This window comes from Choloepus didactylus, chromosome 20 (assembly GCF_015220235.1).
Source record: "Choloepus didactylus isolate mChoDid1 chromosome 20, mChoDid1.pri, whole genome shotgun sequence".
In the NCBI taxonomy this organism is placed as follows: domain Eukaryota; kingdom Metazoa; phylum Chordata; class Mammalia; order Pilosa; family Megalonychidae; genus Choloepus; species Choloepus didactylus.
In genome coordinates, this window is record NC_051326.1 from 48790655 (window position 1) to 48815282 (window position 24628).

General features: G+C 39.4%; 1 protein-coding gene across 3 annotated transcripts in view; it reads left to right on the plus strand.

Moving 5' to 3' along the window:
- Positions 1-24628, plus strand: part of TPO (thyroid peroxidase) — a 123227-nt gene that overhangs the window by 88168 nt on the left and 10431 nt on the right. For all 3 annotated transcript variants that reach the window (XM_037812974.1, XM_037812972.1, XM_037812973.1), the window contains 6 exons: positions 1898-2156; positions 3564-3734; positions 8699-8936; positions 10065-10273; positions 12828-12998; positions 21261-21392. In XM_037812974.1, coding sequence (XP_037668902.1) covers positions 1898-2156; positions 3564-3734; positions 8699-8936; positions 10065-10273; positions 12828-12998; positions 21261-21392 — 1180 coding nt within the window. The remainder of the gene's footprint in view (positions 1-1897; positions 2157-3563; positions 3735-8698; positions 8937-10064; positions 10274-12827; positions 12999-21260; positions 21393-24628) is intronic.

Here is a 24628-nt window from a genome sequence, read left to right on the forward strand (position 1 = left end):
AATGGAAGAGGATTTAGTTCTTCAGTTGGAGGCAGAAACCCAGGCAACAAAAACTCTTTTCATTGCTCAGTACATCTTTAAGGTACCAATTTATGCATTTAGAAAAGTGATTTTATCATTTGTAAGGAATATATTTCAAATATATAAATAATATTTGTTATTTTTTAAACAATCTGAGAACATTGATAGTTTGCCTTTCTAAACTGATAAACTAAAATATAAGGCACTGAAGTGATTTTTGTTCAGTTGTTTCAAGGACAGAATCTGTTGGTGTGATGCAGTTTATTAATCAAAATATTCTCTTTAAAAACCATCACAAATTGACACTGATTTATGAAGCTGAAATATTGTTAAGCCTAAAAACAGACTCCTTGTACATAATTCTTCTGGGACCTGTGTGTCAAACAGAAATTACAAGACCCTGTGATTGTACCATTATCTACTATTGACAGCATGTTAGCATTCATTGTTCTTTGATTTAGTCCTCACAAAAATCCTAGGAATCAGATGTTATTGTTTTTGTTTCATAGGAAAGTAAACTAATCTCTGCTAGTAAATTACAGAGCCAAGAGGAGCTCATTTTCTTGCACTATACTGACCCATAATAAACAGAGGGGAAGGTTCTTGTGTATTCTCTTTGAGGTGCTATCACATGGCCCATTACTGCCCCAGGAACATGCATTGGTAGCTAAGCTTGTAAACAGCCTTCCTGAGCATCCAATAGGGGAGAAACCTCTCAGAGAAGTTCTATTTGAGTGTTTTAGCATAGGGCAAGAAAACTGTGTTAACAGAGACCTGGTCAAATTAGTATGCCTTTTTTTCATTTTCATCACTTGATTATGAAAATCTGTACTCTCATTTAGACAATGCAATGCACTTTTGCAGAGTGGCTCAGAAATGTACAAATTTAGACTCATAAAATCCACAACAGAAATGCAGTTGCTAATTGAAACTATCCATTTTTCCCTTCTACCTACTGAATTCCAGTGACTCTCTTACAAAGACCTAAAATATAACTGATGGAGACAATTCAGAAGGGGAAAGAAGAAGAAAAATAATCCAGGGGTCTTACTCCCTGCTTAACTTTTAATTTATGAGTGCCAATATCTTGGTTATCATTTCCTTTAAACATGGGGGAGGGGGTGAGTTCGCCAACATATATTGATCTGCTATGTACAAATAAATGCATTATGTGTGTGTGTGTGTATATATACACAAACATAAACACACATTTTATTTTTTTCTTATTCTAACAAAATCTCTGTGAAAGAGGCTTTCCCACATAAGAAAACAGTGGCTCAGAATGGTTAAGCAAACTGCCCAGAGTGACACAGCTAAGAAGTAGCTGGGATAGGATTGGAAGTCATATTAGTTTGAGTCCTGAGCTCCTTGTGCAAAAATTCCTTGAAGTGATTAGATTTCTGGTTTGTGTAGTTAAGTCAAAGTATTAATGGGTTACTCATAGATACAGTGGGAGGTGTAGTTGAGAAGATAGTTCTCGAGGGAAAATTTTCTTGCCTCTGAAACTACAATAGCAGGAAGACAGCCCTGTTTGTAAATCCTTCTTGTGTGTCAGCTAAGTCCTGCACAGCCTCCCTGATCTGGCCTGCCCTGCGCCAGCATTGCCTCCGGTGAGTCTTTGAGGACGTCTCTGACATTTGCCATCGAGTCCTATAAATGCCAAAAGCTATTAAGACTTTATATGAAATGATTGTTGCTCCTTTGCCTGTTTCCATAATTTGGTGCATGCCCTTTTTTCAAGATGAAGTCTAATCTCCTCAGGGTTGTTCAAGAATTTCTTCTCACTTTTGCTCTGATTTTAACCTCTCATCTGGTGCCCTGGGCTTTGCCACAAATCAGACCCTGCTCAACAGCTCACGTTTTCCTTTCTCCACAGATTGTTACTATACGAGATTACATTCCAAAAATCCTGGGCCCCAAGGCCTTCCAGCAGTATGTGGGTCTCTATGAAGGCTATGATTCCACTGTGAACCCGACAGTGTCCAATGTGTTTTCCACGGCTGCATTCCGCTTTGGGCACGCCACAGTTCATCCCCAGGTCAGGCGGCTTGATGCCAACTTCCAGGAGCATCCAGATCTCCCAAGGTTACAGCTCCACGACGTCTTCTTTAGTCCATGGAGACTTATCAAGGAAGGTGCGTTTCTTTCCTATAAATTAGGCTCCATTATAAGTCCTTTCCTTTTTTTTCCCTTTTTCTCTTGAATACAACTAATTAGAAAGCACCTAAGGCACAGGATATGTATTTAACTTTTATGCTGGTACATCTGGTGCAATACTTACCATCAAAATTATCAATACTTATGGGGAAAAAAATTTCATTCAAAACTTTAAAAAGCTAAACCGTTCATCAAAAAATGCTTTCTCTTGTGTTTCTAAAGCTCTTCAGAATTCATGGAATAATCTATACCAGGTGCAAGTTAACTCTCCACCCATTATTTCAGAAATAGTGAAGAAGAAATACTCATTTATTATTGCATTATACATATGTATCTATGTCATGATTTCTTTATTGATAAACATTTTATTTGTTTCTATGATTATGTTCTACATCATATAGTTTTAAAATGTTAAAATCAGGTTACTGTTGTAAGTGAATTATTTGAAAAAATATTTTAATTCATTGGCTAGACTTTTGGAAGGGTAATTTCTTTCTTCCTTCATCTCCCTTTCTTTTTTCCTTTCCAACTGTTCTTTATGCCTGTCTGGAAGTTTCTAACCTAAATCAAAAATTGATTAACTCCAAGGGGATACAGTGATGGAATGGAAAGCGGCAATTACAGAGTCACTGCCAATATACTCTTGTTTCTCTCTCCAATTAAACAAGTTGTTTTCATGCAATACCTGTTGGAATGAGAGGTTAAGTGGATCAGTTGGGGCCTTTACCAGGTAATCTGAAGTTTGATAATGACCAAGTCACCCTGCACAGGCCAAAGAAAATTGTGATTTCAAGGTGGTTCTTTTGGGAGGCATTCTGGGGTCTAAGTGACCCCATAAAAGAATTTTGTTCTGTAGAATTGGAGATTCAAATGCTTTTGGAGTTGCAAGGAACCTTGGAGGGAACCTATTTAGTTTTCCATAAAGAGGTTCTGTGGAGAAGTCCTTAGAGTTTTGGAAGATGATGAGAACAGAGGGCCTCTAGGCACTCCAACTACTCTTTTGGCCAAATCAAGTCTTCTTTTTACTTTTCTGTACTTTGAAATTCAGCAAATGCTCCCTTCAATCCTACCATTTCTGCTGCTGAAAAACCAAACAAAAAAAAACTTCCATTACTGGACTCGATCTCTAAGATCCCCTCCAGTTCTAAAGATCTGTCACTCTCTATGTAGTCTTTGATGTGCCAAGGGGATATCAGACTGATGTTAACCCACCAACAAGAATAGGATTGTAAAAGTGCTCCAAAAACACTGGGCTCGTGTAAGGTGAGTTCATGAACTTACAAAAAGATACTTGTTAAAAATAAGCATAGCTTACAATCCAAGATCTTACTCTGTTTCTCCAGAACCTATCAAAGAATCTCTGTCTTTTCTGTGATATTTTACAGGTGGTTTGGACCCACTGGTAAGGGGCCTTCTTGCAAGATCAGCCAAATTGCAAGTGCAGGATCAACTGATGAATGAGGAACTGACAGAAAAACTCTTTGTGCTGTCGAATTCAGGCACTTTGGATTTGGCATCATTGAATCTGCAGAGGGGCCGAGACCACGGCCTGCCAGGTCTGCTGCTGCTTCTGGGTTCCCTTTTGAATGCTGGCCTCACACATTCACTGTGCAATGTGGCAGATTAGCAGCCTGTTCTTTGGGAGATTGACTTAAAGTAAAAAGTATCTCTAAATCTATTGCCAACTTCTAAGAAATGAACTCTTAAAGTACTCCAGGGCATTTAACCAAAGAGGACACATCCAGCTTTTCTTAGACAATAGAAATGGTGCAGAAAGGATCCTGAGCCTCCCATTAACTGAAGGAGCAAGGGCATTTGGCAATAGCATCCCATAGAAGAGTGAGGAGGAGTTTTCTGGAAAGATAGCAGCAAGTGTGAGTCTGATCTTCCCAAAAGCAGGCTTGCAGCAACACAGACGTTATGCTGTTGATTAGGGTGTCCGTTCTTCTTCCCTTTTATTCCATATCAGGATATCCTGAGGGGCCAGCAGAGATTATTCTGCTGTCAAAAGGACTATCACTATAAATAGCTGGTCCAATTTTCTCACCTACTGCTGCGAGTTTTGGTTCCTTTTCTGAGTTCAGGCAGCTGCCAGCCGCCCTGTGCTTTTTCACTCCCCACTTGGCTCACGCCATTCCCAGGCAATCACCCCCATCCCGATACCCCTGCTCTCCACTCCTATCTCAACTTCACTGCTCTGACCCCTTCTCTGGCTTCCCCAACCACCATAAGCCTTCCCTCTTGGATCTCCTACAGTTTCACTGCCTGGTCTTCCCCTCTAGAACTTGTGTCCAAGGCTTTCATTACCTGGTATCTAATTTTCTGTGCATGTATGTAGTCTCTCTTTGTGCCTTGTAAGATCCTCAAAGAAAGGAGCCATGCCATGATGTTTCTTCCTGCTGACTTATGCTTAGAAGGTGCTCTACAAATGTTTGTTGACTGACTGCCTATACACATGACTAGGAGCACATCCTACTCTGCTTGATGCTTCCCAAATCCCCTGAGATAGGGTTTTCCTCTAAGACACATTCCAGGGGGCCTCTTAAAGTGTCATCTTCTGACACCTCTCACATTTATGTAGTCACTGTACAGTTTCTCAGAGAACTTCTACATGCACTATCCTATTTTATCCAATCATTCATTCATAGATCCAGTCAACAGATGCATTTTGATCCTCTCAGATCCAAGAGGCAGAAAGGGCTGAAACACAGATGCCTATTTTGCAGGTTTTGTTCTTATATTTTTGGAACTTCTAACTCTTAATTTGGCAGCCTTTATCCAAGACTATATTCTATGCTCATTGAGTCTCCATCCCAATGCCTTTCTCACCAATGACATCTGGAAGGACTAAAATCAGCTGATGCACAGGCTACAAATATTTGGGAACTAAATGCAAATTGGGAGGAAGCAAGAAGTGTCTCCCTTCTGTGTGGATCAGAAGATCTCACATCCTCTTGCTCCTTGTACTCCAGATATACCCTCTTCCTTGTCCCATAAATATACCAAACCTGTGCCTGCCTGCACCAGAACCCTTGTACTTAGTAGTCTTTCTGTCTGGAAAGCTCTTGCTACTTGTATTAGTTGGGGTTCTCCATAGAAACAGAACTAACAGGATAGTAAGAGATTTGTTATAGGAATTGGCTCACGTGACCATGGGCACTGGCAGCCTACCACACTGCTGATACTGGTGTATCCTCCTCCCTGAAATTTTTGAGGTCTCCACTTAAGTGTCACTTTAATAAACTGACTGCCCTAGAGACATTAGCACACCTTCCCTCCTCACACCAGCATTTCCCATCCCCTTACCCTGCTCTACTGTTCACCACTGCACTTATCACCTATTGAAATATTAGACCTATAAATCCACACCTTTCATTTGCTCATTGTTTGTTTCCCCAAAGTCGAATAAAACGTCCTTGAGGTCAGGGGACTTGTTTTGTGGCAGATTGCATTCCCAGCACCTAGAATGGTGGCAGCTACAGAAAAGGTGCTCAACAAAAATTTATTGACTGAATGATTGAGGGAACAAACACTATGATTAAGGAAAGAACTTAGAAAAGAAGGAAAATGGTATGATGACAAGTCTGCTGGGCTTTCATTCAGAAGACTTGGCTTTGAGTCTGAGAAGCCCAAGTTTTGATGAGTTTCCCTGTCCTCACCTGAAAAATATTGACAATGGTGTCTGCTTCATTAAGTTGTCTTGAGTGTTAGAGAGGATGCATGAGAAGTAATCAAGGTGGTGTTAGTAAACGTTAGTAACAACACTAACAAAAACAATAGGAGCTCACATTTTATTGAGTCCTTACTATGGGCCAAGCACTGCTCTAAGCATTTTACATCTATTAACTCTACTTTCTTCAACAATCCTATAAGATTGTATTATGATCACTTTTTTTTAAGTGATAAGGAGACTGAAGCACAGAGAGTTTAGGGAACTTCCCCAAGTTCACATTTTCAGCAAGGGAAAAAAATTGTATGTGACAAGAAAGCCACATATATAATGAATATTTTATGGATCCACATATTTAATAATATAATAATTATAATAATAATATAATATAATATAAGCCACATATATAATGTAAGAAGAAAGCCACACATACAACATTAGATCTGAACATTAGCCTCAGATCTAATTAGATAATAAGCTTTGCTGAAAAAGGCTCATTATAACAATGGGATGATAACCTCCACCATACCTCGAAATCTTCTTTTGTTTTACCTTGCAGGGATTAATAAAATATCCAACCTATAGTCCTCCAAAGATGTTTTTCCATTCCTTTCCCTCTGCTTTCTCACATAAACAGGGACCTCTGAAGTCAGTGCTGTCACATTCTTAGATTTGAGGTCCCATGGGCTCTGGCACAGTTTACCCTCACTGTACTCCAAGACATTTCACATTTTCCTTCTGGAGTTGTAAGATGTGGATATATTTCCTCTTAAAACAATTAAAAAAGAAAGGAAAGTAACTTTCTAATTTTTTTAGGTGTTAAACTTAAGACATCAGTCTGTCATTAGGTACTGAAAATTTTTTATTATTTTTTACTGCTTAAAATACTTTGATGATGGTCTATACTACAATCCAACTTCTTCCCCTAAGTTTAGAACTTTGGTTCCCTCAGTATTTTAAGTATCCTGAAAATCAACACATTCTCTCAGCAAATATTCAATGAAATAACTGCTATGTTCCCCAAGCTCTATGCCAGGAACTGGGAATATATATTTTCTATAGAAACAGAATTTAGTGCTTCTGTTTTATCTGTTAGCGAATCAAGGGAAAATAACTGGATGGATTTTCACCAAGTTTTCTGAGTATGTTTGGAATAGGCTGGTCTAAAATAGACTGTGTCATAGACAATGTGATGAAGATGAAATACGAGTGGAGGTGCCGAGTGTGAGCGGGGAGAGGAGGACTCTAAGAGCAAAGAGTCTCCTCCCACGTAGCTGCAGCTGAGGTTGGAGGAGAGGCAGAGCAACTTCTCAAGGAGCAGCTCTCAGAAACACACACCAGAGGCAGCGGCAAGGTCAGTGAGCTAACCAAGGTCAGTGAGCCCCTCAGGCTGGTGACGCTAGCGAGGAGCACGTGAAAAAAAATACAGGCACTTGGTTGTTCCTCATAAACTTGAATCATTCTCAAAAATTGGCCCAGCTGCATTTGAAAATGGCTTTCTAACAGCTTAGATTTTAAATCTCACAGATATTTTCTTGCTTCCATTTGTGTATTCCTTCCTTTAATCTATCTTCTTCCTCATTGTCCCCTGGACCTGAAAGGCTTTCCCACCTTTTGCTCAGTAAGTTTCTTCATCACTTAAATATTCCCTGAATGCAAGTTCCTGATCCCTTTCCAGACTAACTGAAAAATATCTGATGATTTATTTTGGTTCTTTTCATCTAAACATGAGACTCAACATGAGTCCCCAGTTCTCTCTCTTGTGAGTGCCCAGCGTCACTGAGGAGAACGGGTTCAGTCATAAATGTACTTCTGTCTGCAAGGTTTTGTACAATACTTTTGTTGGGTGCCTACTATACATACGACACTGGGAATAAACAAGACACCGTCCCTGCAAAAGGACTCCAGATGGCACAAATGATAAGCAAAGAGAAAATAATAAAGCTCCACGATGAGTGTTCTGGTTAGACTCAGTATGGCATGTTAAGAGGAGTACCATTTAGAAAATGCACCTCACTTCACCTTGAAGAGGAGAAAGATTTCTGGAGGAGGCTACAACCAAACTGAGACCAGTGTGCTGATGGGACTATGGTAGATCTAAGGGAGTATGAATATGGAGAAGGGAGTGAGAAGAGGATAAAGTGCATCAGGCAAGTGTAACAGCACAGAAAAGCCGGATGCAGGAGAAGGGAGAAATCTAGAAGAGACCCTCGTCGTTAAGGATGTTTAGATCATGGAACAGAGGATAGGAAGGACAATGAAAGAAGCTGGAGAGTAATTAGGGACCAGACCACAAGGGCTTTAGGTGACATGCTGAGAAGTTTGGAGGTCATCTTGAAAGCAATGAGGTAGACAATAAAAGAGATAATTGGTCAGGAAAATAAAGATATGCATTTATGTCACTTTCCAGGTGCATGTGTGTTGGGGGGGGGGGGAGGAGAGAGAGTGTGCTGCTGATCTTCTCCCTGCCCTGTCAATGTCACGATGGAATGCAAACTCTAAAAAGGGTAAGCTCCTGTCTCAGATGCTCCGTAGAGACAAGAATTTAGAATAGGTTTTGTAATATTATGAATCCACTTAATTGTCTTGGATTCAGACTTATTGCTCTCTCCAAGCTTGTTTATGAACAAAGTCTTCAGTATGACCCCTGGAGTCTGTGCTGGAACATTCTAATATATTGAACTCTACAGGGCATCGGGTAATTAAGTGATTTTCTGTTGCTGGAAATTATGGACAGGGCTCCATATTGCTGCAATTATAAGTTCCGCAGGTCTACAGAATTAATGAGGTAAACAATGAATATTCATATCACTCTGAAAGAAAATCTTAATGTACCTCTTCCTTTTGTAGGTTACAATGAATGGAGAGAATTCTGTGGCTTGCCAAGACTGGAGACTCCAGCTGACTTAAGCACTGCCATCTCCAACAGAAGTATTGTTGAAAAGATAATGGACTTATACAAGCATCCTGATAATATTGATGTCTGGCTAGGTGGCTTAGCTGAAAACTTCCTTCCAAGGGCTCGAACAGGTCCCCTGTTTGCATGTATCATTGGAAAACAAATGAAGGCCCTGAGGGAAGGTGACAGGTAGGTATTTGCAATCAATTACTTGTATATTCTGTATAAAAGGTAGTATTTTATATTGGCTTTATTAGAAGTACGCCCAATCTGGGTTCAAATACTGGCTCCATCACCTAATACGAATGCGACCGTAGGCAAGTTCTTTCCCTCAACCATAGTTTCCTCAACTGTAAGAGGATTGTGATAAAAATGAAATAAATGCAAAGTATATAACATAGTCTAAGCACTCAAAAATCTTAACTATCATTAAATTTTGTCATAGCATCTAAACACAAGAATGAATAAGCAGGCATTGCCTGAACATCATGTGTTTCCTGATGCTGTGATGACTCTAAAATTGTATTCCATCTTTAGATGTTTTCTGACAACTTCTGTTGAATTTGAAAGGGTAAAATCAGACTTAGGTGTTAAGGCAAAGGGCTAAGAGGCATTTAAAAAATTTTCTCTGTGGAGACAATTCATATGGAAAAAGAAGAATAAAATAATCCGGGGGTCTTACTTTCTGCTTAAATTTTAATTTATGGGCTCCAGTATCTTGGATATCATTTCCTTTAAACATGGGGGAGGGAGGCGAGTTAACTAATGTATATTGATCCACCATGTACAAAAGCATCATATGTATATGCTAGATACATACATACTGTATTTTTTCTTACTCTAACAAAAACTCTATGAAAAAGTTTTTCCATATAAGAAAACAGTAGTTCGGAAGGGTTGAGCAAACTGCCCAGAGCAACACAGCTAAGAAGCGTGAAGGATGTGATTAAAAGTCATATTGGTTTGAGTCCTGAGCTCCTTGTGCCAAGATTCCTTGAAGTGATTAGATTTCTGGTTTGTGTATTTAAGTTAAGGTATTAATGGATTCCTCCTAGATGAAGTGGAGGTCTAGGTGAGAAGAGAACAGAGGTGGGAACGTCAGCTCTCTACCACCTGCAGACAAAATCTTTGCTTGGGTTGGAGATTGAAGACTAAACAGGAGGAGAAGCCCATGTCTTTCTGTAGGCAGCATGTCTGGAGAACACTTGATATGAAGCATAGTGACAGGACAGTCTTTAATGTTTGTGCTAAATAGAAAATGACCCAAGAGGAGTTCTCTGCTTAAATGTTCTTATACTGCTCTCTCATCCTGTGGAGGTTTTGGTGGGAAAACAACCACATATTTACCGAAGCTCAGAGGCATGAACTGGCAAAGCACTCTTTATCCCGGATAATCTGTGACAACACTGGCCTCAGCAGAGTGCCAGTTGACGCCTTTCAAGTTGGAAAATTTCCCCAGAACTTTGAATCATGTGAAAACATCCTAGGGATGAACTTAGAAGTATGGAGGGAAATCTTTCATCAAGGTAAAATTAAGCTTCTTTTAAAATATATTGTAATACATAAATTCAATTATAAAAAGCATAACTTCTCAAAGAGGCTGATTTTTAATGAGCTCTGATTGAGAAAATAACATGAATAAGGGTGCTAATTTAACATGGTTGCGAGTCAGTAAGTGTGCTTTCCCAAGTGCCTCCTCCTCAAGTGGGGAAGGTATCTGGATGTCTGAAGAAAAATTCATCAGCATGAACCCTCCCTAATGAAAAGATGTTGATGAATGAAACAGTCAATTATATACCATTGTATTATTATCTAAGTGCTAAGTAAGTGATTAGATTAGGTTTCTCAACCTCAGCACTATCAACATTTTATACAGGATAATTCTTTGTTGTTGAGGTCTGTGCTGCACACTGTAAGTTTCTTAGCTGCACCCCTCACATCTACCCACTAGATTCCAGTAGCACCCCCACAGAGTTGTGACACATAAACATGTCTCCAGAATTGCCGAATACCCCCTACAGGGCAAAATCACCCCTGGTTGAGAATCAGTAGATTAGACGATACGTTTTTGTCATGAGAATGGAGCTAGCAACATTTGTCTATATAGAAAAGGGCTGCTAGGAAGGCATAAACCTTACCAAGAACTTGAGGATCCTTTAGAATTTAGTTTAGCAAATCAGAGATTTCAATGTTAATACGACATCCACCAAACAACTCTTCTATTAAATGATGGAGCCAAGGCTTAAAAGCAGATCTTCTGACTTCAAATTTTATACTACGCATGCTTATGTGGCAGATCAAATCATACAAATTGTATCTCACGAATCTCAGTTACACACAGAATGAAATACATTCTTCTTCTGTTATTACTTTTGACACCAAGTCTGTCTTGTACAAAATCTGGCTCAAAGCAGGAGACTGAGAATTATTTATTTAGTGCACCTGTGTAAGAACCACAGTCCCAGAGAATACATCTGTAGGAATAAAAATGCTCGTATACCCTGCACATACACACACACACACACACATGCTTGCCTTCATAGCACTTACATTCTAGCTAGAGAAGACATTCAACAAACAAATAAATAGTACATCTATGTCACATATCATACATTCTATTGGGAAGGACAGAGAGGCTGGGTTGGTGTAAGGCGATTTACGATTTCAACCAGCAGGGCAAGGCCAGCCTCACTGAGAAAGTGGGGCAAGTGCTCTCTTCAGTGGGAAGAGCATGTGCAAAGCTCCCGAGGCAGAATCACACCTGGGACATTCAGGAACCACAAGGGGGCTACAGTGGCTGAGGTGGAGTGAGTGAGGAGATGAGAAGTAGGAAAAGAGATCAGAGACAATAAGGCCAGATTACACAGGATCCTCATGGCCCTTCTGAGGATTTTGTCTTTATCCTGGATGAGGTTCAAAATGTTGGATGGTTTGCCTAGAGAAGACACATGATCTGATACATATTTTAATAGGATACCTCTAGCTATTGATTGAGAATACACTAGTGGTTGGGGAAGCAAATGCAAAAGCAAAAAGAACAGTTGAGAAGCTATTGCATTATTCCATGGAAAAGACAGAGATGGTGGCTTGGACCCCAAGTGTTAGCAACAAAAGTAGTGAGAAGTGACCAGATTATGGACATATTTTGAAGATAGAGTCAACATGATTTCCTGACTGAATAAATGTGGGTGTGACCAGAAAAGAACTCCCAGGTTTTCCCTCAAGCAACTGGAAAGATGCATTCCCATTTATTGAAATGGGTATGGTTGTGAATGAACCAAGTGTGGAGCAAAAGACGTAGTTCTATTGGGGACATGTTATGTTTGACATGCCTATTAAGCAATTCAGTGGTGATGTGCAAAAGGCAGTTGAGTATAGAAGAGTAGAATTCAAGGAAGTGGTTTGGACTAGATATATTTGGGATTTTTCTGTAAATGCCATCTTTAGAGGTGTATTTAATGCCAAGAAACTGGCTGAAATCATTTAGGGAGTGAACGCATATAGATAAAAGAAGAGGTCCAAAGACTGAGTGTACAGACCCCCTTGGATTTTGAAGATTAAAAGGTAAAGAAAAAGTAAAGAAACTGAGGAGATACTATTGAGGTCAGACAGAAGCAGCAGCTTGTGTTTTCTAGGGAAGCCAATTGAAGAACATTCAAGAAGGAGGAAGTGAAAAATGCTACTGATTTTTAAAATATGGTAAAGGCTGAGGATTATCCACTGCATTTGGCAACATGGAAACCATTGTTGCTGTTAAGTGCAATTCAGTTGCTTTAGGAAGTAGAACACTGATTGGAGTTGATTTGAAAGAGAGTAGGAAGAGAAGAATCAGAGACAAGTACTGACTAGTCTTTCAGGAAGTTTTACTGTAGGAGAGCAGCTAAATGGTTATGAGGTGGAGGTTTAATTGAGAGGAGAAATTGTGTTTTGTTTTTGAAGAGAAAGAACTCCTTGAGGGGGAAATTTGCTGAAGTGATATCCTTGAGAAGTCAGAGAGAAATGGAATATCGTCCTAAGTGTAAGGGAGGAATAGATGAAAGAATGAGTTTTACCATATTTTGCCATTTCAACGTTGCATAGATGACAAGTGTGGTTTCCCGGATAAAGTGGATAATGGGGACTTTGTGTACTGTGATGAATCTGGAAAACGTGTCTTGGTGTATTCCTGTCATCATGGATACGAGCTTCAAGGTCAAGAACAGATCACTTGCACAGACAAAGGATGGGATTTCAAGCCACCGATCTGTAAAGGTCAGTCATTTAACAAGGCATGTATTTATTAATGACTTAATTATCAAAAATAAAATCTGCATTTTTCAAATAGGAATTAATAATAAATGTCATTGAATATCTATTCATTCACTGAAAGGTGCTTCTGAGCCTAATTAATAGTCCTAGGAACTGTTTTGGCATGGAAATAAATTATTCTCTCATTAGTTAACTATGTTCCCAAATTGACATTTTTCTCAACAATGGAGCATGACTGAAACATCAAGGCAGTCCTCATCAAAACATGCCTGACAGGTAAGGTAGACATGAGGAAAGTCAATTTAGAGAGAAGATTTATAGTAAAGAACAGATAGAGCCAATTTCTTAAATGAAACAGAACAGAAACATGTTTTACACTCTAAGAATCCGTAGATTAAAACTCTCTTCCACCCTGGAGTGGTTAGTTTACACAACTGAACTGTATTTCCAATCTTCCTTGTATCCAGGTGTGGCTATGTGCTGCATTCTAGCCAATGAAATGAGAACAGGAGTGGTGAGAGCCACTTCCAGGCCACCCCATAAGAAACTCCCATGAGCCACCTTCCACTCGCTTTTTCCCTTTTGAGGTGTGGATATGTGCTGCATTCTAGCCAATGAAATGAGAACAGGAGTGGTGAGAGCCACTTCCAGGCCACCCCATAAGAAACTCCCATGAGCCACCTTCCACTCGCTTTTTCCCTTTTGACAGCTTGGAAAGTGTGTGACACCCAGGGCAACCTGGGAAAATTATGTATTAAAGATGGTAAAGCTGCCAGATGGAAAAAGCCCATGTCCTTGAATCAGTACTATAGGAAAGCCAACAGACGAGGGATATTCCCGTTGGACTGTTTTATGAAACAGAAATGAACCTTTACGTTCTAAGCCCCTAAGCTGGGGGATTTGTTTTCTTTCTGAAGTAGTGTTACCTAATTCATTCAGAAATCCCCCCATGACAAAACCCAAAATATGTGACATTGAATCCGTGGCAAGTGGGGAGCAGTGAGGAAATTAATTTTGGAAATTTGAATCATGAATATTCATCCTATGCAATTGTAAAACATGTGCCCAAACTCTCACTTGCAATAATTTAAAAGGCAGTCCAATTGCCTACCAAGATTGCATCTCTTTGGGGAAAGATCGGAATGAGAAATACAGTATAGCATGCACTGCTTTCTAATGAGCTGCATTTCACAAAGTATTAGAAGAAAGAGATGATGAGCTCATGTAAGAATTTGGCTGGTTGCGAAGCCGAAATTAAAAAAGAAAAAATACAAACATAGAGGGAACCCAAAATTGTTCAACCTTGAAGGTTTGCAAGAGTAAACTTTTTCTAAACTCTAGGTAGTAAAAGAGAAGACTGAGCGAGGCTGTGAGCACCAAAGACCCACTGAGACTCAGTCCTGTGGCAATTATCAGTTTAGGGGTGTGGGCTGCCCACCCAAGTCAGTTGTCTCAGCTATGCTCCAGGAAGCTGTCTCTAAGTTGAGAAAGAGGTCATGAGGAGGCAAAGAAATAAAGTTGGCTTGAGCATGATGTCTAGGTGATAACTTTGAAAATAGCTGATGGCAAATGGAACTGCTTGGAAACAAACAGATTAGAAGCCTGCTAGGTATGGGTAGGAATTTATTACCAAAGAACACAATGGTCTGAAATGGAGAAGTCTTTGCTTAAAGTGCTGCAACAATCTTCAGACTCCCTGATTTGCACCAGTTAGGAAATAAGCTATGAAAGCCCAAGGAGAACATACACCTCAACATCTATTGTAGGTTTGCTTGTGGATGATAAGGGACAAGGGGAAGCTCTCCAGAGGTAAGAGACAATGCCACAGAGAACAGTGGGCAAGACATTCCTCTCAGAGAGCACAGCTGAGTCAGTTTCCAGCAACCTCACCTTACAGGAACCCAACTGTTCTGTAAATTGTGGCAACATCTGTATACATATGTTGTTACTGTTAACTGCCTCTTTTATTACTCTTGATTATAAAGTTCTGTAACTAATCTTTCAGGAAGAAAAGTAGAACATATCTGGAAGTTTTTCATGTTTTTGCTTACTGGCTGTAAAAAATTAAGATGCCTGCTTTACCCATGGTTCTTTGTTTTCAAGTTTGGCAGTGCAGTCAAGAAAAATATGTCTAATTCAGGGTTTGGTACCTTCCATGTTTTATGTTCAATCAGCCCCACATGTTGACATGTTGTGTACTTCATATGTATACCTTATATCTTCTCTGCCTAAATACCTGGATACTTTATTTATTCCTTTGGCTTCTTTTTTTAGGTGCTTATTACCCAAATTCACAGATATTATATACATACATATATATATACATATGGCACAAATAAAAGATTAACAAAAGTTTAAGAATATACAAGTAAAGGAAAATTCCATGCATCCACCACTCCATCTGCACTGACCTATCTTCTCTAAATGTGCTCTGACTGTCAAGTCTCCATGACATTGCTAATAATATTTCCTAAATCTGGAATGTTTTTTCTGCCTCCTCCAGACAATGTTAGGACTGCCATCAAAATCATTCTTTTATTTCAGAATTCTTTTCACAACCCATGCTATTGCATACCCACCCACCCCCAACCAGGTCTTTTTTTTTTTTTCAATTCCTTAATTTTTCAGACCACCAGTTACTTCCTAAAGTGAGTTATGGAATGCAGGCTGTCTTGCATGAGGCCTGGCACCCACTAACAATGAACAATAAATATCAGACACTTTTTTGGAAACAGACCAAGTGCTCCATGGGGTCAAAGACCATTTCATTGTCTGTCCCATAGCAGTGAGTTCAATTCCTGGCACAGAGGAAGTTCTCAAAATGAGGTCGACAGATCAGCAGCAGCAGCACCATCAGAGAGTTTGTAAGAAATGCAGCATCTCAGGAGCAACCCAAAACTACTGAGTCAGAATCTGCATTTGAGCAAGATCCTGAGGTTGTTTTGTGTATATTAAATTTTGAGAAGCCCTGGTGACTAATCATAACCATGTACCTCCTTCTCTGTTGCTACCCATGTAGTGCAGAACTTCACACTCCTGGCCTGGATGATTGTAGTAGCCTCGTTAATCTGTCTCCCAATCTCCATTTGCTCTTTCCCAAATCCATCCTCCATGCACCTGTCGCAAAATCCAAGTCTGATCATATTACTTCATGCCAAAAACTCTTCCCTTCCTGATCTATCCCCCTCCTACCCTCTCCAGATGTATTTCCTGCCACTCTCCAAGAAATGCACCCTGATGCTTCATGCATCCTCTGGGTCTGGAAAGCCTTTATCCCTTATCTACTTGGGGCAAACCTCACTGATAATCTCCCCTCTTCAAAACAAACTGGATAGCTTCTTCTCTGCCACCATTGCACTCTAACTGGAACTTCATTAGAGCCCCATCACATGACGTCTAGAGCCAGTCTAGAGCCAGTCATCATCCTGAACTGGATATATGACCTTGGCAAAATTGGCTTGGCTTCTATGTGCCTCATTTCAAATTAAACTGAAAATAATAATAGCCTTTACTTCATTGATTGTTAATTAAATTAGCTAATAATGTATAGTACATAGAAGAAGATACATGGCTACCATGATTAGCCTAGCAAGCTCTTGAAAAATGATGACAATTATTTTACAAATCTACCTCCTGTTCTGCATTGTGAATTCCTTAAAAAGGGTGACTTATACATTTCTAAACTGTTCATTTAGAAGACATTGACTGCATTTCCTCAACAAATAGTTCTTGAGTGTCTAATGTGTGCCATGGAATATAGACATGCCTTCATAGGACTAGATGGGGCATGATGAGTGAATAAATAAATGAGCATGTTCAGAAGACTGGTCATGGTTGTTCTCCAAGCCCAATATTTTGACAACATGTTGATTTTATGAACAGTTCACTTGAATATTTTTTTCTTTCCTTCATTAAATCAGTGAAAAAAGGAAGGGGCTTTGTACTAGCACTTCACCAAAGAAACTTGAAGTCAGAAGAGATGTGGGCCACCCTAAGAGTGCTCCCAATACTTCTGGCTGCACATTTTGAGTTTTGCCAGTTTTTGTCTCTACTTGATAATCTTTTTGTTTTGTTTTGTTTTGTTTTTCTAAACATCCTTACAATATGTATCAATGAAAGGACAGGTGAAAAATGGTTGAGTACATAATGGACTATACTCTCCTGTGTTGGGAATTACTTTTAAAACACGGAATATTATGCTAAATAGAAAAAATAAGCAATTAATAATGAAAATGAAAAGGCCAAAATAAATAAATACATACATGAAACAACATGATCTTACCACTAATCAACAGTGAAAAATTAAATTAAAATATGCTATTTTTAGTTATAATTTAAAAGGATAACATCCAATGCTATCGAGGAATTTAGGAAATAGATACATATGCCTATTTTGCCGAAAGCAATGTGGTTCCTTCCTTCCTTTGTTGGGGAATGGCAGTTAATATGGTATTCCTGTGTAGCATGCATACTTTTAAATTAATCAATCCCAACTTTGGAAATCTGTCTTATACATACAAATGTAAAAGTGCCAGCATGTAAAGCCATATGCACCAGCGTGTTTGTTGCAGCATTTTTTATACTGACAAAAGTCAATACAAACTAAATGTCCACCTACAAGGAAATAACAGTCTAAATTATTATACAGCCATAATATTTACTGTCATGCTAAATAAATTAGAAGTGTTTGTATTGACCCAGAATACTGTCCATAATACATCACTAAGTAAAAATGCAAGTTACAGAGTAATATGCACAATGAACACCCACTTATATTTTTAAAATCAGGGAAATATATTTATGTGAATCATATTTATAAATGTTTTCACAAACATGAAAGGAGTGGCAGTACACAAGAGCTCATTATTATAAGCTATCTCTGCTGAGTGAGACGGAAAGACGTAGAAGAGGTTATTAACTTTTAATTTATACAACTGTGTTTTATAGATACCGAAATATATCTTAAAAATAAACAAATTGCAGAAAGCTTAATGGGGAAAAAGCCATGGTGGTATAAATGCACTCATTTATGTAAACAAATATTTTCACCATATCTATGTCCTATACTCGAAGTGTCTAAATTAAGAATTACAAGAAAAAATTGACTCTTACAAATATCAGAGGAGGAACTCTTTGTTTCAATGGTAAATTGATGTAAACATAAATGCTCAAGTTGATCCTCAATGAAATCAGCTTATCAGCGACAGGCTTAATTGAGTATTTAATAAAGCAAATGAAAAGAGATTTTCTGTTCTCTTCTCTATTCAAATCCTACTTATCCACTAAAATCCATCCACATCAAAACCTGCTGAAGGAAAAAAGACTAGCAAATGAACTGTAATAAGCCTCGTTTGAGTGTTTCAAAGTTGTGAATTCAAAATAGATAAAAAGCTATGTGTCTGTGGCTTTTTGCACTTGCTATTGTCAAGAGGTAATGCAATAAATGAATACAAATAAATGTTTCTGTATCTATTAGGGAAAGTAAGACTTGCAATCAGCACAGATTTGCTTAGGGAAATGGAAACATCTGTGCAGATGTTTGTGAGCTAGCTGTGGCGATTTGGGGATGCAGTCTGTTGTTTTTCTTGAAAAATAATCTGGCCAGATATGCAAAGCCTAGGTCTTTGTGCAAATTGATATGGGAATTTGGGGATACTTCAGGCCCGACACTGTTTGTCCTTCTTCTCTTTTGTAAGAAGCATCATCATTCAAACCAGGGTAGGTTTTTTCCACATTCTTTGGGCTGTTAATCCTAGGGCAAGGAGACTTAGAATGTACTAGTCTCTGACTTCTGCTTCTGCTTAGGAAAGATTGATTATATGTAGGGTAAGTCTGAGCTCAAGGGAAAGGGGATGAGATAGAGGACAGGAGAGGAGATGAAGCTGAGGGAAACTGTGCCTGGAAGGCAAATGAGAAAATGAGCCAAATGGGTAGAGCGGTTTTCCATGAGGGGGGATCTTCAGTCTGTCTTTGTCGATTTACATTTCACATTCCCATTGGATAAGAAAGAGAAAATTGGAGTGGTAAGCTCTAATGGGCAATGGCATTTTTCATGCTCTCCTGACAAAAGCAAGCCTGATTAAATACTCTCCCTCCATCTCCCCAAGGTGAGGCTACATATACAGTCATATTTACCACCTAACTCTTCATAGTTCTATGTTATGGAATGCAAATGGGGATGGTTTCTAGACAATGTTTTATCCCCGAGAATTGTTATATGTTAAAAGGCCTTTGACATGGTTAGCTATGAATGTAACATTTTTCAAAATACTTTTATAATATTAATACAATTAACAACAACTCCAATTCATTGAACATCTGTTCTCAACTAGTAACTCTATGTAGCTCTAATCCCATGAGCTTTCCTTTATATTTTCAAAATTTATTATTATTGTTATTACCATTAATATCACTAATAGCTGTCATACTTTGAGTGCCTATTGTATTCTAGATACCCTGCTAGTTTTTTTCTTTTATGCATTATCTTTAATTCTCATAGCAGATCTTCAAAAGCTACATAATTATACCCATTTTATAAATGAGAAAACTCAGGCAGGCAAGTATCTAGCTCTGGATCTCTGAGTCAGGAGTTGGCAGTCTGAACTCAAACCCAGGTCTCCCTTATAACGGATCCCTGACCTGTCCCACCACCCCACACATGAACTTGAATATTGACAAAAGAAACCAGAGGCCCAGCGGCAGGCCTTATGAGGCCCATGTACCTGATTTGATATTTGGTGGCACTGGGCATTGCACGAGTTTGAACTTTTCTCACTTTTACCCATGGGGAAGTGAGTACAATGTTGTGGTTAAGAGCACCAAGTCTAGTGCCAGAGTCCTTGCCCACCTGTGCATGAGTTGCAGCTTCTCCACTTAGCTTTGTGACCTTGGGAAAGTTCCTTATTCTCTCCCAGTTTCCCCCTGACATTATAGCATGTTGATAGTGCCTGGATTAAGGGACTACTTTGAGAATAAAAAGCAAGAAAATGCTGTTTGTTTCCTGGAATTGGCCAGAAAGGAAACATTATTTGAAAAATAAAGTTATATGGCAAGTTATTTGGAAACTAGAGCCTAGGAAATCAACTAACAGATTACAGATTTTAGGCAGATGAAGACCATGAGATGTAGCACAACAGTCTTCATTTACGATGGAGGAAGTGGAGACCCAGAAAACTTCAGTGGCTTCACCAAGTACACCCAGATTTGCCAGTATTGGAAATCAACTTCTAGACTCCTGGTCTTATGACTGACCCTCAGCAATGATAAATGGCAAGAACAGTAACAAATTTTTACTGGGAAGAAATAGAGAGTGCAAAAGCATGGAGTTCTTACTCTCAGCCTTTGCTGTCTAGATGGAAAATTACTCTGCTTGGAATATGCTTACTCTATTCCAGCTCTACCCTCACCTCCCCCTTCATTTACTTTGGGGTTTTCATTTACTCAAAAAAAAACCTATTCATTTACTTCTAGTCTCAGCTGGTATTTAATTGCCTCCAGGAAGATTCTTCTGACGCCTCAAGTCTAAGTGAGGTGCCCCCATCAACACCCATCTCAGCATGTTGTAAATTGCTGATTTCATTCTCCCACATACTCGCCGAGAGTAGTATGAGTCCCCTGAGATCCAGGACTGTATCTGCATTGTTCATCAGTGATTGAATTGAGTTCAATTGGATTGAGTTGAAATTGCATTGAGTCTAATCAAAAGCAGGGCAGTATTAATTGCCAGAGGAATTACATAAACAATGATTGCTCACTATTGGAATCCAGCAGGAAAAAAACAGTTAAAGGCCATCTTGGTTAGACAGCGACCGAATAGTATGAAGCAATTCTTGAAAGACTGTAGGAACTCAACAGGCAAAAAGAAAAAAACAAAGCTCTCTGCTAGAAAGCATTAGAGTGGGCATTAGCATGGGGCCCAGAAAGAACAAGCAAGTTTCAGAGTTCACAATTTGTGAAACGGGCTGGTTGGAAATGAGGACTTTGCAGAAGAATCCAATTGTTGAATCAGTTATCCGAGCGTGTTGCCTCAAGAGAATTCCCTTGTTCTCTTTTCAAAAGCATAGGGAGCAGGTAGGAGACCTCATGAAATTGAAGCTGATTGCTTCTCCTTTGTGGATAAATGATAGAAATTGGGGAAGTGGGGCTTGGCCTATATGTGAAAGGAGAACTGCACCAGTACTGGCTCCCTGGCTGCCTGTGTGCATGTGAGTAGGTAAATCAGTTCCCTCTTCAGACCATGTAATGATCTCACTGTCCTTTTTGCAGATATCAATGAATGCAAAGATTTAATGAACCCTCCATGCCATCGCTCTGCCGAATGCAAGAACACCAAGGGCAGCTTCCAGTGTCTCTGTACAGACCCTTACATATTAGGAGAAGATGAAAGAACCTGTGTGGGTGAGATCACACCTCCCTTTTATACCAGATGCTAGTTTTTCCAATTTTTGTTTCAAACATGTCCAGTGTAGTCAACTATAGGTATGATTCTGACTAGAAGGGATGGGGTGCAGGGGATGAGGTGGTGCATAAGACATTCCAAAACTGTGGATTGCTAAAGAGCTATCTTTATTGTTTTATTGTAGGTAGATGTTGCACTTACGTTTATCTGCCATGTTAACACTGAGAATCATAAGCATTCTCTAATACCGAGTGCTAAGTGGGAAACCAACTGGAAGAATATTTTTCCAGATCAAGTCTACAAAATGTATACTTAAGCCCAAATTTACTGAAAAACACAAGATTATTGTGAAATACTTAGCATTCAAGAGATTTCATCAGTGATTGCTCTTTCTTGTAGGTCTGCTTTTCAAGCTCATTCTCCTCTGCCTTCTAAAATAGGCTTTGTGCAATAGCCACAGGGACCTGCACATGCGACTGCTGCTCCACCTGTGCCTGATACTGTTGCTCCCACGCCCTGGTGCTGTGATTCCTCATCCTTGGACAGTTCTCCACTTCTTTCCCCACCCTGACTCCGCTCTCTGCTCTGGATCAGGGACACGCATCAGCCTCAGTCACCACTGTCTTCACCAGAGCTTGTTGAGTGCTATCTGTTAGGAACTATTCTAAGTATTTCACTAATTTAATTCCCCCAATTAATTATTCTGATGAGAGAAACACTATTTTTAATCCCTATTTTATGTAAAAGGATACTGGGAGACAGAGAGGTTAGATGATTTGCCCAAGATCACACAGCTACTCGATTGCAGTTCTGGGTTGTAACTTGACTTCCGGCTCTGGAATCTGCACCCTCAACCCCTAAACCGTACTTCCCCAGTCATCATCCATCCAGTCAAAAAATATTTTTCAAGCATCTATTATGTGAGAGGCACTAGGTTGTGGGATTGGAATGGTGAGTAAAAACTCACATGGTCCACCCTGCATGGAATTTAGAGTCTAGTAGGGGAGGAAGATGTTAGTAATGACATAAAGAAATGTAAAATTGAATCTCTCGGATAAGTGCTACAGAGGAAAGCATGTTGTTGCCAGTACCTTTGATAAAGAGAATTGACCTACATAAGAAGGTGAGGATGAGCTTCCTTCAAGAAGTGCGGTTTGAGCTGACTTCTGAAAGATGGGCAGAGTGGAAGGGTAGGAATGGGTGCTTCAGGCATGAATATAAGGTGCAGAGGCCCTATGGCAAGAGGGCACGTGATGGTTAAGAGGAAGTTTTAGGAGTTAGTGTGGATAAATAGTAAGCATTTTAGCAAATGAGGCAGGGAAGTAAATTAATAGAAGCAATGTCAAGCAGACCCTTTAGCTCAAGTTAAGGAATTTTTTTCTTCATATTAATTGCAGTAAAACTCCATTAACATGTTTTAAGTTTGGTATGGAGAGTGAGGGAGTGGCATGATCCCATATGAAGTTCAGAGCGGATAAGAGACCAGGGAGAGCAATACTGTGGCTATTGCATTAGGCCCAGCAAATGATTACGGTACCAGGGACTGGGGAGGTGGTGGTACATATGCAAAAAAGAGATACTTTCAAGAAAAAATTAGAAATAGATAGGCATTGTTGGCGGATTGGATATGATGCCACCTTGAGTAATTGGATCGATGGCGAAGCCATTCGCTGAGTCAGGCAAAGTGTGGAACCCAAACAGGCTTAGGGCAAAGATCATGATTTGCATGTGTAGGTACATTTAATGGGAGAGACTTAAGTAGATTTAAAATTAAAAGCCATTGAAAGGGATCCAATTGAGTATAGGAGATTGAATATATGAAAGAGAGAAGGATTAAACAACCATTAATATTCCTGAGAAGGTATAATCACAGAAGAAGGGATTCACCTTGGGCAGTAAAGCCAGATTCCCCGCTGTACCAACAGGCACAGAGGTGAGCATGGGTAGACATATCAGATGGGTTTGCATGATCACAATTGAGAGGATAAGGTTGTTCCCTTCTGAGGGCTTCAGTGTGCACAGAAGAGTAGCAGTCAGGGTCATCTGCTACAAGTGAGGGGATGGAGGGTGAATTAGATGTTGGAGAAGAGTGGTGGGTTTTGACAACCATGTATAATCACTCTCCTCTTTGGCATCTAATCTAATCCCATGCTTCACTGAGGCAGCTTGTATTAATTCCACTGCCCAAGTACCTAGATGTCAAGACAAGAAATACCCTGCATAAAAGATGTTGAGCATTATAGTCATCTCAGAAGTGATTTTCTCCGTTTCAGATGAACACATTCACATTCCAATGTCTTCTGTTATCATATCCAGAATTGGCCTGGGCTAGATCACCTGGAAGTGTTAGTGTGGCCATGCATGCTCTGCTGTCATTTCATTAGTGTCAGATTTGGCTCAGCCATTGGCAAGAACCACACTGTCATCTCCCTCTGCTTCACCTTCTGGGGCTTTTCCAGTGTGGAGCTTCCATCCCCAAGTTCTTCCTTAATGAGTTCCAGTTGAGATTATTGTGAAGTCAGCCAAGGCCCTGGAACTAGAGTCCTATCACCCCCGTTCCCATTTCTGGAATTTCTTAGCCCACACTCAGCGCTTCCTGGTCATACCACATCTTGTTCTTATTTATCTGACTTATGATTCTCTTGCCCCCCAAAATTATGAGCAACTTCAAGAACAAGATGTGAAAGAAACCCTGACAATCAATAGAGTGCCAAGCAGCGTTCAGCAAATAAAAATAAGAGAAATGAAAGTGAAAGTTTAAACAAAGGCTGTGTGATTGTTCTGTGTCTTGGTAGACAGTTGTAATAAACCCTCAGGCAAACGGTGGATAATTCAAAAGAATAAAGGGACACTTGTGGATGTGGATGTAGAAATCTGGGTTTTCTGTTTCTTTGGAGGCAAGAATAAAGTATCACAGTCATTTTATTCTGGAATCAATCCATATGGTTGGACCAGCAATGTTTATCATATCCAATAAAAGTTACTTCTGCCTAATGTATGTTTATAATAAAATAAAAAATTATGATAATATAAATTTCATTTAGACTAGGTTTGCTAGTAAATTTCTCCTTCTTCCATAGGGCCTATATGTTAATTGACTTTTATATTTGTCCCTGATTTTAATGGATTCTGATTTTAGGTACCTGTTATTTCAGTGCAAGCTGCCTCAAACATTATTTATCTATAAGCAAAGCAAAACATAAATGCCTTACATCCAAAATAATATACGGTTTTA